This window comes from Chelonia mydas, chromosome 2 (assembly GCF_015237465.2).
Source record: "Chelonia mydas isolate rCheMyd1 chromosome 2, rCheMyd1.pri.v2, whole genome shotgun sequence".
Taxonomy (NCBI): Eukaryota; Metazoa; Chordata; order Testudines; family Cheloniidae; genus Chelonia; species Chelonia mydas.
In genome coordinates this window covers 73374634-73389800 of record NC_057850.1, presented here as the reverse complement: position 1 = coordinate 73389800, position 15167 = coordinate 73374634, and the positions used below count along the sequence as shown (strand labels likewise).

The 15167-nt window shown below is 39.1% G+C and overlaps 1 protein-coding gene across 4 annotated transcripts in view; it reads right to left on the bottom strand.

Moving 5' to 3' along the window:
* Positions 1 to 15167, bottom strand: part of NOL4 (nucleolar protein 4) — a 246880-nt gene that overhangs the window by 41912 nt on the left and 189801 nt on the right. For 3 of the 4 annotated variants that reach the window (XM_007058784.4, XM_043539666.1, XM_037892670.2), the window contains one exon: positions 14961 to 15152. The exons of the other annotated variant lie outside the window; for it this stretch is intronic. In XM_007058784.4, coding sequence (XP_007058846.1) covers positions 14961 to 15152 — 192 coding nt within the window. The remainder of the gene's footprint in view (positions 1 to 14960; positions 15153 to 15167) is intronic. 4 annotated transcript variants of the gene reach the window in all.

Genomic DNA, 15167 nt, shown 5'->3' with positions numbered 1-15167 from the left:
CCTGTAATGATATGCAAAAATCATTTCACTGAAAGATGAAGCTCATAATGAATATCTCAACCTGTTTTCTTAATTAAGCTACACACAAAGATAGATCAGAAATTTCAAGAAAATAAGCCAAATGAGGATGATGCAATACACATTGTTATGGACACAAGCACATTTTACTGGGCTAAAATATATTGAACCAGATCCTCAGCTTGCATAAGTTCATATAGCTCCCTTTCCTGCTGATTAGATGGCCCAACATTTATTCTCTATAGAATTTCATCAAATTTTAGTCAACAGAATAAATATGTACCTGCTAATGAAATACCACTGAGTATCAGAAACATACATTTTAAAGCATTTTCCAAACAAACTCAGAACAGGTTCTTTGAATTGGCACAGCTGACTTCATGTTAAGAACAATATACCAAAATTATGAGCAACATGTTACCAAGACTTCATTTTTAACCAATAGAACACGTCATATTTCTCAGCTTTGGCTAACTGTATTTTAACATGTAGTATCAATTTAATATATGATATTGTACCTCCCGTAATGGGTGGAACATAGCCTAACTTGCAGAGGGATGGAATGAGTGAACATATAGGTCTTTTCCATCTCTAAATACTACAGACTTGATTCTCCCCACACTTACACCAGAGTAAATCAAGAGTAAAATCAGTAGTGTTCCTCTGGTATAAAACAAATGTAAATAAGAGACAAAGTAGGTGTTGTGATCCTATAATAGAATATACATTCTGCCATGTCAGTCCAAAAGTCAAGTTCAAGAACTTGTTTTTCAACATAAACAATGAGTTCTCACGTATGTAAGAGGAAAATTGAGTTTAAGACGAGACTTGTGTGTCTGATATTAAATCCTGGTGTCATTAACAATCAAACAACTTTAATATTTCAACACAAGTAGATGAGTTCCTCTGAGTTCTAGAGCAGGGGTGGGCAAACTTTTTGGCCCGAGAGTCACTTTGGGGTGCGAAACTGTATGGAGGGCCGGGTAGGGAAGGCTGTGGCCCCCAAACAGCCTGCCCCCATCCACCCCCCCCCCCACCACTCCTTGTCCCGACTGCCCCAGCCCCTAACCGCGCACCCCCAGGACCCAACCCCCATCCACCCCCCCCTGCTCCCTATCCCTGTCCCCTGACTGCCCCAACCTCTATCCACACCCCCGCCCCCTGACAGGCCCCCCCGGGTCTCCCACACCTATCCAAGCCCCCCAACCCCTATGCACATCTCTGCCCCCTGACTGGCCCCCTGGGACCCCACCCCCATCCAACCCCCCCTGCTCCCAGTCTCCGGACTGTCCCAACCCCTATCCACACCTCCGCCACCTGACAAGCCCCTCGGGACTCCCGCGCCTTTCCAACCACCCCGTTCCCTCCCGACCATCCCCCCCAACCTCCGCCCCATCCAACCACCCCCTGCTCTCTGTCCCCTGACTGCCCTCCCGGGTCCTCCTACCCAACCTCCCACCACCACCACTGCCCCCTTACCATGCTGCTCAGAGTGGCAGGACCTCGCAGCCCCACTGCCCGCATGGCAGTGTAGCTGTGGGGGAGGGGCCGGGGGCTAGCCTCCCCGGCCAGGAGCTCAAGGGCGGGCAGGATGGTCCTGCAGGCTGGATGTGGCCCGCAGGCCATAGTTTGCCCACCTCTGTTCTAGAGCAAGGCAGTAGCCTTATTAGAAAGGGATGTTTTCGCTGATGTAGAGCTATTGCACTAATTTAGTCTTCTAGAGTTGCTAGATTATTCAGAGTGCATCATTGCTTAACTTGGCCATGCTACTTTCATGCTGTGTCCCCTTATATATTAGGTGGCAGTCTCACTATTAATACCATTGTTTTATGAACTCCTCAAGGTACACTGACTATGCAGTCTGCCAGATGATATGGAAACAGTCACACCGTGGCAAACCTGATTTCCAGAGTACCAGAAGCAAGAGCATATATCTAGCAAATTCCTACAGGTCAAATCTTTAGTTAGAGCACAAACAAAACATACCTCTATGTGGAGACCTATGGGCAGATAAATGGGCCAGAAAATTACATGTCCAACCAGATATTAAAATGACTCCAAATCCTTCCAGATTACGTTCCCATAAAGGAAACATAGGTTCACCAAAACATCTGTAAAACAATGTTTTGGCCACCAGTAATATCAAGCAGTCAAGTGATCTTCACAGACCCAGAAAGTGGCAATAATTTCTATCACCTAAAATACAGAACCTAATATTTAGCATCTGGAGAGTCAGAGGAGACTTTTTAATCAAAAAACAGGGTGGGTCCTGGGGGAGTAGAAAGGGAACATCTACTTCTTGCAAGATGTGCTATAAATCCCCTGTCTTTTATCCTGGTTGCTATGGATGACTCTTGGTACACTAGTGTAAAAGATAAACTGGGGGAAACTTATCAGGAAAATTCAGCGTAAGCCTGAATCATCTGAGAAACAAAAATATTATAAAAATAACACCATTCAGGAGGCTGTTCAGGAGGTTAATTTAGGTTCAGATTCTCCTGATTTTACTCAGGTTGACTAGTATCTTACTTTGGGATTGATTCAATGGCAGCATCAAACCCTTTGTTACCGATAGAACATATTTAGCATTGCTGTTTCATATATAATAACTCTTTCCGACTCACAGCCAGGGCTTGGTTCTCTTTACACTCAACACTGGTGTAAATCAGGAAAAATTCCACGGGAGTTACACAAGTGTAAAATGAAGGAGAATCGGGCCTCCAATCTTTTCTACACCAACATAGAGGACTCAAAGACCTATTTTGATTCTTGTGGTATCAAGACAGACAAATTGATTCAAAAATGACAAAGAAAATATAAGCTTTAGAACATGGAAGAGAGGCAAGTGAAAATCTCTGTATCTTCCTTTATTTATGTTTCAGTAATTTTACAACGAAGAGAGAACATTGATGGATAAAACTTGAAGAGGATCTTAAGAGCAGTTTGGTAGATAGACCCTTGAAAACTAGCATATACCTCTGTCCATCCCATGACATTTGTATTGGAAATCCCCATTTGTTCACTTGGAAAATGAAAATAGGCACTCATATAACTGAAACAATAGTAGTATTTTGCATGTGTATATACAATACAACCTTAGAGTTACGAACACTTTGGGAATGGAGATTGTTTGTAACTCTGAAATGTCCGTAACTCTGAACAAAACGTTCTGGCTGTTCTTTCAAAAGTTTACAACTGAACATTGACTTAAGCTGCTTTGAAACTTTACTATGCCAAAGAAAAATGCTACTTTTAACCATCTTAATTTAAATGAAACAAGCACAGAAACAGTTTCCTGACCTTGTCAAATCTTTTTTTTTTAATTTTTCCCTTTATATTTTTAGTAGTTTATGTTTAATACACTACTGTACTTTTGTCCCTGCTGCCTGATTGCCTACTGCCGGTTCCAAATGAGGTGTGTGGTTGACTGGTCAGTATGTAACTCTAGTGTTTGTAACTCTGAGGTTCTACTGTAGTGCCTTCCAGCTATACACCATTGAGGGCATCAGCCAACTTGTGCTGAGCATGTAACACAACAGAGGAAGTAAGGAAATTTTGGCCCAGGGCAAAAGGACTACCTCTCTATCCTTACACACAAGATCACAGGTTTGGGTCTTTGGCATCTACACAGAATGGATCTTGGGTTTTAAGGTCTTCTTCAAATGACTCACATACACTAAGCTTAATAAAACTCCATTTACCAATCTCAGAGAGATGAATAGCCAAGTCCACCCCTGCAGCATTTGAACCTGTGGCTCCAGGGAATTCACACCTGATGCTTATACCACTAAGGAATATTAAACAGAGAAAGTCAACAGGAATAATTTAATCTTTGTTTCTTCAATTGCAGAAAACTCCCCAAATGTATCTTCCAGAAGGATTGAGAGTAGGGATGATACCTAGAAAAGTGTTGTTGATGGAACACTTGTGACCCACTTCTGTTTTTGGGGTAGCAGAAAAATGCTCCATATCCCTAATTAAATTGCCAATATGTTGCTTCATTTTCAGGCCACATTCTGCGCTAGTCAGAGGTAGCTTCAATACTGCTTCTGTCTAGACAATTATCTGTATTTAAAGAAATGACGATTTCACTATGTGAACACAAAACCATTGTACTGTATTAACCACGACTTTACGTAAGGTTTAAGGGGATGGCTATTTTGTCCAAATCAGAAGCAGAGGTTGGCACTAGCATGAAGATACTCGCTCACTATCCCTTCATAGTCATGCACCCCTACCATGCCTTTTGTAGAAATCTTACAAAATACTGGAAGCTATATTTGCAGATTTAATTGTACAAAATTAAATTAGCTGATGGCATTGCTCTGTAACATGGAAAGTCAAAGAACTATGGGCCTGATTTAAAACAATTTGAAGTCAAAGGAATATCTGCCTTTACTGTAATGGAATTTGGATCAGGCATTCAAAGATGGTAAATCAATAATCAATAGTATATTGAACTAATTAGGCATATTTACCAGTGAAAAACCACTGCAAGGTGGTTGATTCTTTTACTGAATTGAAATTTGAATAGCTTGGTCGTGAATCACAAAAAAATTTGCTTACCTGTGTATCTGATCTGCTTGCTTAATATAACAGAGATTGTCATATTTCATATTAGAGATATAAATCTATTGTGCAAGTCACTCAAATATGAGATAGCCATAGTCTCAGTTTAAAGTGATGTACATAAACAATATCTTCATGGAAAACATAAATATCCTTTTTGCCATATAAACACAAACCTCATATTTCTATATAAACTAAAAATAAGCTGTCATGTGTTAGGTTTAGGTATAGTTATTGGTGAAAGTCTGACAAAATTTAGATAATGATTTCCTGGAAGACATTTGTTTAAGCTGAAAAGGTCCAGATATCCCTTGTGGAGAAGTTTGCAATGGTACTGCACATATTCTAAATAGAGATCTGTAGTCCATACGATTACTATTTTGGCACATTTCATGAGGCTAATATTAACTTAGAGCACAAATAAATGCCTACGTTTTCATACAGAAATTTGGTCTAAGTGCTCTAAGATTTATGTTTCACAAAGGACTGAGTCAATTCATAAAAAAGCAGAGAGCTAACAATAAAGAATGGATGAGGCATGTGTGAACCCCCCTACTCCCCGCTGAAAAACTGAACTTTAGATCAGGATATTTGTACAGAAATACTCCCCAATATTTTAGGCCAATTAATGTTGAAAACTAGACTCTCCAAATACTAGGTGACGTTACTTGTAAACACAGACCTGCACACACTACTTTCTCTTTTGCTTACAGACACCAGTACAAATGTATGGATGGTAATGAACCTTAAACGTTACCTTAATACAAAAAGCATATGGGCTCAAATTTTCAAAGGTATGTAGGCTCCTCAAGATGCAGACAGGTACCTACTCAGATTCTCAAAAGGGCCTAATTGTCTAACTTCCACTGATTTCCCACTAGGTGCCTGTCTGCATCTTTAGGCATGTAAATACCTTTGTCCCATAGTGCACCAATTGTACATCAGCTCTTGTAATACACAGCTTAAGAATGGTTTAATACTAACACACATGTTATTAGTCACAACTTTTTCACCGTAGTATATAAGATCCTCCACATATTTATATTAATATTTAGCACTTATATAACACTTTTCCTATGAAAATCTTTAACTGATTTACAAGAGAAAATAATAATCATCTTCAAATTACAGATTTTTAACAATTTTAATCGTAAACTACAGAACTGGGCTATATTTACATTTTGTCTCATCTCACACTTTTTTTCAGCCTACACAATACTGTGATGTCAATTAAATAGAAAAATCTCAACCGTAAGAGTACTACATAACTTATACTCACCGACATCTTGTTAAAGAATTAAGATTGCAAAGGATTCTTGAGAAATGTATTGGGTTTTTTTTCTGAAGCACTCACACACACTAGGAAGCATGCAATTCAAACCTAACACAATAGGCTTGTTTGAGCTTTATACTGTTTATAGATTGAAGTACAGTACTGCACTCTATTGGATGTACTGGTATAATTTTTATTTAGCACTAGCTCTTCATAAAATATGAAGAATTTGATTGTCATTTTAATGCTTGCAGCACTGTAGTTTTCCTTGAACTTTCACATATTTTACTTATTCTTTCAGTCTACATAGATGCATTGATAAATATCCAATTCCAACATCTATTAGTGAACTAAAAGAAACAACTTCAAACAACTGGAAAAAGTAAAAACCCAGGGGACTTTTGTGCATGCACTGTGGAGGTCAGGTTATTTTTCAGTTTTCAGAAGTATGTTTAATTGAATTATCATATATTGCCATTTGATTATGACAGTGTCTAAATTACAATGCCATATTCCCGTCTGCACATAATATTTTCAATATGTACTGGGAAAAGGCTCACTATATGCTCTTTGCTCCTCAGAACCCAGTTTGGTACCAATGTGCAGGAGTATGTGCTGTAGATCCTAGGAGTAGCTCAGACTTGCAGTACTTCCAGAACAAAAAGGAAGCAAAGTCCACTTAACATTTCAAAATGGTCTACATTGCCCCTTATGTCCCTTAAGCACTCCCTGCTCCAAGTCAGAGACGTCAAGCTATAGTAACAACCACTTGGGATGTGTGTACAGAAAAGCATGAAGGGATAGAGGCAACCAAGTGACACATGCCAGACAATCACAAATCTCCCTTTGTTTGTTGGGGTTGCCAGCCCTCCAGGATTGTCCTGGAGTCTCCAGGAATTAAAGGTTAGAGAACTTTGGTGGATAGTGGGAATGCAGTGGACATAATATTACTGGACTTCAACCAGGCTTTTGACACAGTCCCACATGACATTCTGATAAGTAAAATGGAGAAATGTGGGCTTAGCGGAACTACCAATTAAGTGGATACATAATTGGTTAAACTGCAAACAAAGAGTAACTATTAATGTATTTTCCACTGAATGCATCCGATGAAGTGAGCTGTAGCTCACAAAATCTTATGCCCAAATAAATTTGTTAGTCTCTAAGGTGCTCCTTTTCTTTTTGCGAATACAGACTTACACGGCTGCTACTCTGAAACCTATTAATGGAATGGTGTTGGATTGGAGGGAGAACTCAAGTGCGGTTCCACAGGGATCTCTTCTGGGTCCGATGTTGTTTAACATCTTTATTAATGACCCGGATGTAGGATCAGGGAGCATGCTGATCAAATTTGCAGATGGCACAAAGCTGGCGGGGGAGAAGGGGAGGGTTGCCAATACTTAGGAGGATAGGGCTACGATTCAGAGGGATCTTGGAGAACTGGGTTATAGACAACAAAATGAAATTCAACAAATACAAATGTAAGGTGCTACACTTAGGGAAGAAAAAACAATGGCACAAATACAGAATGGGGATTAGCTGGCTTGGCAGCAGCACTGCTGAGAAGGATCTGGGAGTTATGGTGAATCACAACCGCCACATGAGTCAGCAATGAGATCCTGTTGCAAAAAAAGCAAGTGCAATTTTAGGTTGCATTAACAGAGGCAAGTCACAGGAGGTGATAGTACTGCTCTGCTTGGTGTTGGTTAGGTGTCAGCTGGAGTGCTGTGTCCAATTTTGATCACCAATGTAAAGAAAGAATGTGGAGAAACCGGAAAGAATCCAGAAGTGAGTGACAAAGATGATCAAAGGGATGTAATGCAAGTCATATGAGCAAAGGCTGAAGGAACTGGGTATATTTAGTTGGAAAAGAGGATATTAAGGGTTGGGGGTGGACATGATAGCAGTCTTCTCTTACGTGAAAGGCTGCCATAAAGAAGATGGAGACAACTGTTCTCTTGCCACAGAGGGCAAGACAAGAGGCAATGGGTTCAAACTACAGCACAGCAGATTTAGATTAAATCTCAGGAAAAAAATTCTTAACTGTCAGAACAATAGGACAATGGAACAGACTGCCTAGGGAGGTTGTGGAAGATCCTTCCCTGGAAATTTTCAAAAGGAGGCTGGATTGCCATCTATCTTAGATGGTTTAGATACAACAAATCCTGTATCTTGGCAGGGGGTTATTAGAGTAGAAGGGACCGCAAGGGTTATCTAACCCTAGGATTCCATGATTAATATTTAATTAAAGATTATGTCATGTGATGGAACCTCCAGGAATATGTCCACCCCAAACCGGCAACCCTATCGGTTGTGGATACACAAAGGGCCAAATCCTGCTCCAATTACTCATGAGTAGTCTCAGTGAGGTCAACAGGACTACTTGCATGAGCAAGGTGAGCAGGATTTGGTCCTACATGTTACATGGTACTTCACAGTGGAAATGACAGAGGGGTTTAGGGATTGTTGGATGTCAGAGACTACTGACACATACAATTATATACCTATGAGTATGTCTATACTACGAGCTAGGGGTGTGATTCCCAGCTCACGTACACATACTTGTGCTAGCTCTTATACAGAGTACAAACAAAAGGGGTTCAGGCAGTTTGCACTTGACATGGCTAGCTTGCACCACCGCTCACCGCTGCCCACACTACCATAGCTACACTACTATTGTTAGCATGCTAGCTCAACGAGAGCTAGGGCACGTATGTGCACATGAGCTGGGAGTCCCAAACCTTGCTCATAGCATAGACATAGCCTAAGTGTTTGTACCACTCAAGCTGTAGTCTTCTCCTGTCACTCACTTCAGCATATAAATGAGGCGTTAATGACATACACAATTTGGGTGGCCAAGGACTGGCTAGTCTGCTGGTGCACCGCTTTGGATCAGTGTTTTGGGCTTCCATGTTACCTCCATATGATTGTATGGAAAGCAGATATATGAACAATATTGGTGGTTGGGAAACGGGGGTGGGGGAAGAGGAGACAGAGGGGTTTGGTAAAGAGCCATCAGCTAGACAAGAACAGATAATTAGTGCAGAGAGTACAACATGCAGGGGATCAACATGTTGGGATCCCCCAACTTGACTAGCCCCTCATATGGCTGGGATTCACACCTCCCTCATGGCCTGATCCAACTCATTGATTTAAATGGATTGGGCTTTCAGGCAGTAAACAGCTGTGCATCAATACCTCAAAGAGTCAGGAAACATGGAGTTTGCCTGACTTTTATTTCCTCTTTGTCTTAAGCAAATGTACTCAACCTGGAGCCCTATGTTATACTACACACCTATGTCCTAACAGGACAATACAGATAATAAAATACTACTTTAGCAAAGTGCCTGACATAAAACCAGATCCACAATCTAGAAAGAACTAGAAATATGTACATTTATTGTCATTTTGAGCTTTACTGTATAGCTCATCAAAACTTTTAAGTCCAACCTTTTTCTGATGAAAAATTACCTTTTTCAGAATGAAAACCCTGTTGCAAAAAGCTTTGTTTGTTTGTTTGAGTTTTTTTGTTTTTGTTTTAAATTCTAGACCTTCATTGAAATTGCCATTTTCAACATTTTGATTTTTGGGTTTTTCCCCATCTGCCTTTTCGTAAATGAATAAACTAGAATAAATGATATCTAGGTATTGGGGTTTCTTCACTTTTAAAAATTTTTTCCATGTGTGATTCTAACTTCTCAAAACTTCTTCAACTTTTGCAAGGTTACTGAGGAAAAATGAAACTAAATGAAACCCACATCTGAAGAAGTGGGATTTTTTTACCTGCGAAAGCTTATGCCCAAATAAATCTGTTAGTCTTCAAGGTGCCACCGGACTCCTCATTGTTTTTGTGGATACAGACTAACATGGCTACCCCTCTGATACTTGAAACTAGTTCTGTTTCTCAGTGGCTTTTGAAAAGTTGGAGAAGTTTTGAAAGGTTAAAGGAGCAAAAGGAAAATAAGAAAATTAAAAAACAAGTCTGATCGTTATATCATCATCATCAGTTTTATTGCACTATGGGGGGAAAAGGAAAAAAGGGGAGAATTTGAAAATTCAAGAAATCAATTAAAAAAATTGCAAAAAGTTTGTTTCAAATTCTGGAAAAAATTCAAAACGTCAAATTTTTTCACAAAACTGTTTTTCCTTTTTTCAATAAGCTGTATTTATCGGGATTTTTTGAACTACTCAGTGTCACCCTTTTACTACCTTAATCCCATCATTCACCAAGACAAGAATTGTGTGCTTTGAAAAGGCAAATGATTTAGCATTAGAGAAAGGGATGGAGTATGTAATGGATCAAGGCATCTAAAACCATTCACAGAAGATCTGTATGCAACTGTATTTGTGGTAATTTTCTAAATGTTTCCCATCTTATTTATCAGGATTAGCTATACATGTTTGCACCCACAGGCCTTAATCTGGCGGAAAAACCTATGACCTCTACAGCCGTGAAAGCCTTGGCAGGTTGTGAATCCCAGAAACTGCAAGAGTTGCTGATCTATTCAGCATTAAGTTCAATAAATTGGTGAAAGCTTTGCCCCATCCCTCCAAAACCCAAACTTTGAAGTGACTAAATCATTTTGGGTCCCACCTTGAGACGTTAAAAGGCCTGGATTTTAGAAAGTCCCTTGAAAATCAGGCCCCTTTAAAGTGTCTGAAGTTGGGCACCCAAAAACTGAAATCACTAGCTACTTTTGAAAATCTTGGATCACGTGTATATCTCCACAATTGCAAATCCTGATTTGTCACCCTCTTCAATCCCCTTTCCAACCTCGTCCATGTCTATGCCTACTCAGCAGTCAAGTGCAGCTAAAATGGGAGTGGTGAAATATGGAACGATAAAAAAGATGGAAGCTCTCCATTTTTTGTTTTTGTGCTGGGATGGGGTGTGCAGGGGTGGTCGTAGTTAAGGTCCTAACTGGGAGAATGTGTTCAGGCATTCTGTCTCTCCTTTCTTCCTCATCCGTGCTGTCAAATCCATTCTTGAGCTCACATAGGGAAAGCCATTTATGATTAGCCTGTACTTGCCAGTTTGTAATAAATAAATAATAATGTGCCCTTTGATATTATTAATTTGGCCTCAGTCAGGATCAGGGCCTCATTGTGCTGACAGCTGTTTTTTCCTGTGTTTTTTTCCACAATCTCTGCCTCAAAGAGCTTGCAACCTTGATCTTGCACAGTAATGGATGTGGGTGGAAAGGTCCACCCAAACATATCACATTGTAGAATGAGAGTCTAAGTTAAGACTGGACACAGCAAATGAGAGTAACAATAGGTGAAAAGGGGAGGAAGGAAAAGGGTAACAGTAACAAGAACACAGTTACTTAGGCTAGTATGTGCATAACTTGTTTTCAGATCATCTATAGGTTTGTTTCTTTTCCAGAATATAAATATGTAAACAGACATAAGGAAGCACTAGTGGTCTTCTACGTAGCCTTTCCCAGGTGCCAGTTTCCCACAGACACATAAGCAGAGCTGAGTCTTGAGAAAGGATCGAAGGAGAAGAGTGTAGTAGTCATTGGATCAGTTCAGAGAGGCCCCACTTATAGAGCACTTTACATCAGAGGATCTCAAGCAACCTTAGATATACTAAAGAACTAAGCCTTTTCATCACCCCCATGAAGTCGGTATGTATTATTAGCCCCATTTTACAGGTGGGAAAACCAAGAGAAAGCAATTAAATGACTTGCTTAACATCATAGAGTACTTCGGTGGTAGAGCCAGGACTATAACCCAGATCTCCCTATTTTCAGTCCCAGTAAACAACTTTCTTCTTCATTAAATGGTAAGATTAAGAAAACACATTATCTAGTTTCAATCTTTCAATGGATTATTATAAACCATAGAGAGTGGGAGGAGAAATATGATTTTACAATTGACAAGAAATACTTTGAAAATGTCCTTTTAATGGATATGTTTATGTCAGAACAAAAATGATGGTGCACATTTAAGAGCTAAATAATCAAAGGGTGAAAAGATTCCGGACATGGAAAACTCTTTTCACTGAATATTTTTAATAGGAAACTAGGCAAACAGACTTGGGGTCCATGCAATGGTCAGCTGTCACAAGTATAAATAGGGTAACTTTAAGCAATCTTTTAAAAACAGGATATTAATACTGAGAAGCACATTAGCGAGCAACATGAACACTCATGAAACCAAACCTTTTCTAGTGCCTCAGAGCTACAACTGGCCTGTTATGCAGTAAGAGGTGTTGTTTGGATTACAGATGGCAAATGAGTGACAGAAGCAAGCCTGAGGCATGCTTTATATTCTTTATCACACTGAGTCTTTCACTAATTAAACTTAGTGTTTACATTTTCTCTTAAACACCATAGCACCATCCGTAGATAGCTGTGCTATTCCACAAGTATTGCTGAATTGACATATGACACATACATTATCAGATTATTCTGTTTCCTCTTGAAACTACATGCTCAAAATGTATCATTTTTGCCCTGAACAAAATGAAAGATAAGTTGTATTAAATACATGTAGGGTAAAAAGGCATCTCCTGTGGAGATCATTATCTGACATCCTATTTAATATAACGACAGTAGTGCTATAGCTCCTGAGGATATCATTATCCTGTTTTGCTGTATTTCAGCATAACACCTGATTCAAATCAACACCAACATGTCTTTTTCATGATAGTCCTGCACAAATGTCATTATCCAGACAAAATGATTCTTTTCCCCGGTGAAATGGAGGGTAATTTTAAAATAATCAGCTAGCCAAGTGTCTCTGTCGAATGTAGTATTTTTCAGAACTGCTTTCTGATATGAGTTACAGACAGAGAAGCTAATTTAAAAATCAGAATGTTTTTATAACATCTTCTTGATAGGTTCTATCTTTCACAATGATCTGAAATCAAGCCATGAAGGCCACATGGCACTAGTGCCCCAAGGACCACACCTATTGTCCACAGTATTCAATGAGAGATTTTCCACTGAGTTCTGCTAAAAGCTTTTGGTTTACACTTCAGTTTGAGAGAGTTAAGGAAGGGGAAGCTTTGACATATTTCCCTTCTTACCCACCAAGGCTGTCACTGATGGCACAGACAGCAATGCCCTGCCCACCCTATTGAAACACATCAAAGCAAGTTCTTTTTAAAAATAGGTTGAAACTACCAAAAGATCTGATTAAACTTAACAGTTCCAAAGTAGGGAGATTTTTGTGCCATAAAAGTTGCCTACTTTATAATAATTCTCATGATATTTTTTAAAAGAACAGGAATATAAACCTGAAAAGAAGTACTCACATGAGTAATCGTTATTATAATCATGACTAGTCCACTGAAGTCAAATCAATCTAATTGTTATAGACCAGATTGTAAACCCCTTACTCACATTGGTGAGCAGTTACTCACGCAAGTAGCTCCAGTGACTTAAACAGGACTCTACTTAGTCATGTGAGTTACTGCTCACTAGTGTGAATAAGGGGTTCACAATCTTGCCAGATAGCAAAACAATAAGACCATTTATTAACATAGTTGGCTGTATAATATGTATTTTGGGTGCTAGTGTAATGAAGTAATATTTGACACAGTGATATCTCAATCTCACACTCCTGAATTATCTTCAGCCAAAGCGAATGGATGTGAAAAGATGCTAGTTACTGTATAATAAGAAAATATTTAATTTTTTTTGTCCATCTCCTGCTCTGGATGGCTACAACCTGACACTCTGTCTGTCAATCTTTAGCACTTATATCTATACAGATGTCCTTTATTCTCTCTCTTTCTATCTAAGTTTCCATTGGCTGAAAGCAGCATTAACCCAGTGTCTCAGACAACAAAGCTGTATTGCAAATTAGAATCATGAAAGTTTACAAAAGATTAAAGGTTCTGACTCTACATTTTATATCCCATACTATACTATACTGGTCTTGCCCCACAATCAGATGTGGTACTTTGTTTTTAAGCTTGTCAACTAATGTTTTAAAACCATCATATGAACTTCACAAGTACTATATTCAGGCTGCTTTGAAAAGAGAGAGAGAGAGAGAGAAAGAAAATTAAAGCTGAACCCAGTTTTTTAATATGTAGATGGGTTTTCAAATGATTTATTCTTTAAAAATGATACATTTTATTAATAAATGATGTTTGTAATGATGAAGTGATTTTATCTTATCTAAAGGAGAGAGAGAGAAATAAATCGAATGTAGCAGGCTACAATTTCATTTGCTAGTGTCTCTTCTGGTTTGTGAAAATATCAAAGTTCTCTTATGATTCTGAAGTTGACTAACTGATAAGCTGTGAGGAGGGCTATTCCTTACCATTTTTGTGCAACACAAGAGGCCAAGGATGTGAAGGGTCTAGAAATACTGCCAGTTATACCCTAACATAGAATTCATAGCCTGTGAATAAATAATGAGGTATAAACCCTGGGAAATAAATGACAGAACTATAAAATTTGCCAGGGATGTTTTGATAATATTGAATGCCATCTGTACACCTGAATATCAACTCAAAGAAGATAAGTGAAAGCAGGGTCCACTTTCACTGACTGCTAAATAAATCCAAAGGTACAAACAAATCACCTAAAACTTAAAGCTACTGTCAATGCACTTGTCAGAAAAACTTGTGTTTTACTAAAGATTTTTTTAAAAGTCTTTCATCTTTCCAGTCTCTAAGTTTTCATTATCTGTCCCTCACTGACCATTACTATGGATACTGTAGTGCTCTGAAGGATCCTATTTTCTGATTTCATGGATCTCCCAGAAAAACAGTTAGTAGAATTCCAAAGAAATTCTACATCAGTGCAAGACTTCACTAACTTAATAGCCTCTTTAATGGTGTTGGAAAGGAAAAAATATATAAATGAGATACTCTTTCCATTGGTTTCCTCCTCACACCTTGCTTGAGTCCTCACTTTCTATGGATTCACACAGACCTGTGAACTATATCCTCCCAAGATGTTTTAAAATCAGTGAACAAAGGGAATAAATTCAGGAAAGATGAAAAAGGGAGGGGGGAAGAAACCTCTGACCTGACATTACCAAATAAAAAGACACTAAGATGAAAACAGAATAGTGCCATGGATTTACATATGGGGTTTTGATGGAAACTAGGGCTGGGTTTTAAATCAAAACTCACCATCTCAAAACCACTTCTTTTCATCCGCCTGCAGGACTTGAGGTAAGTACGTATGCGTTTTCTGGCACGCTCTTGATACTCAGGGAATTGTCGCCTGCATGAGTCAATGATAGCCTGGATCTTTTCTTTGGGCTGCTTAGAGATTGGGACCATTCGGTCCAAGTTTTCATCTACAAACAGCCTGACAAACATCTGTTGGTAAGAGGG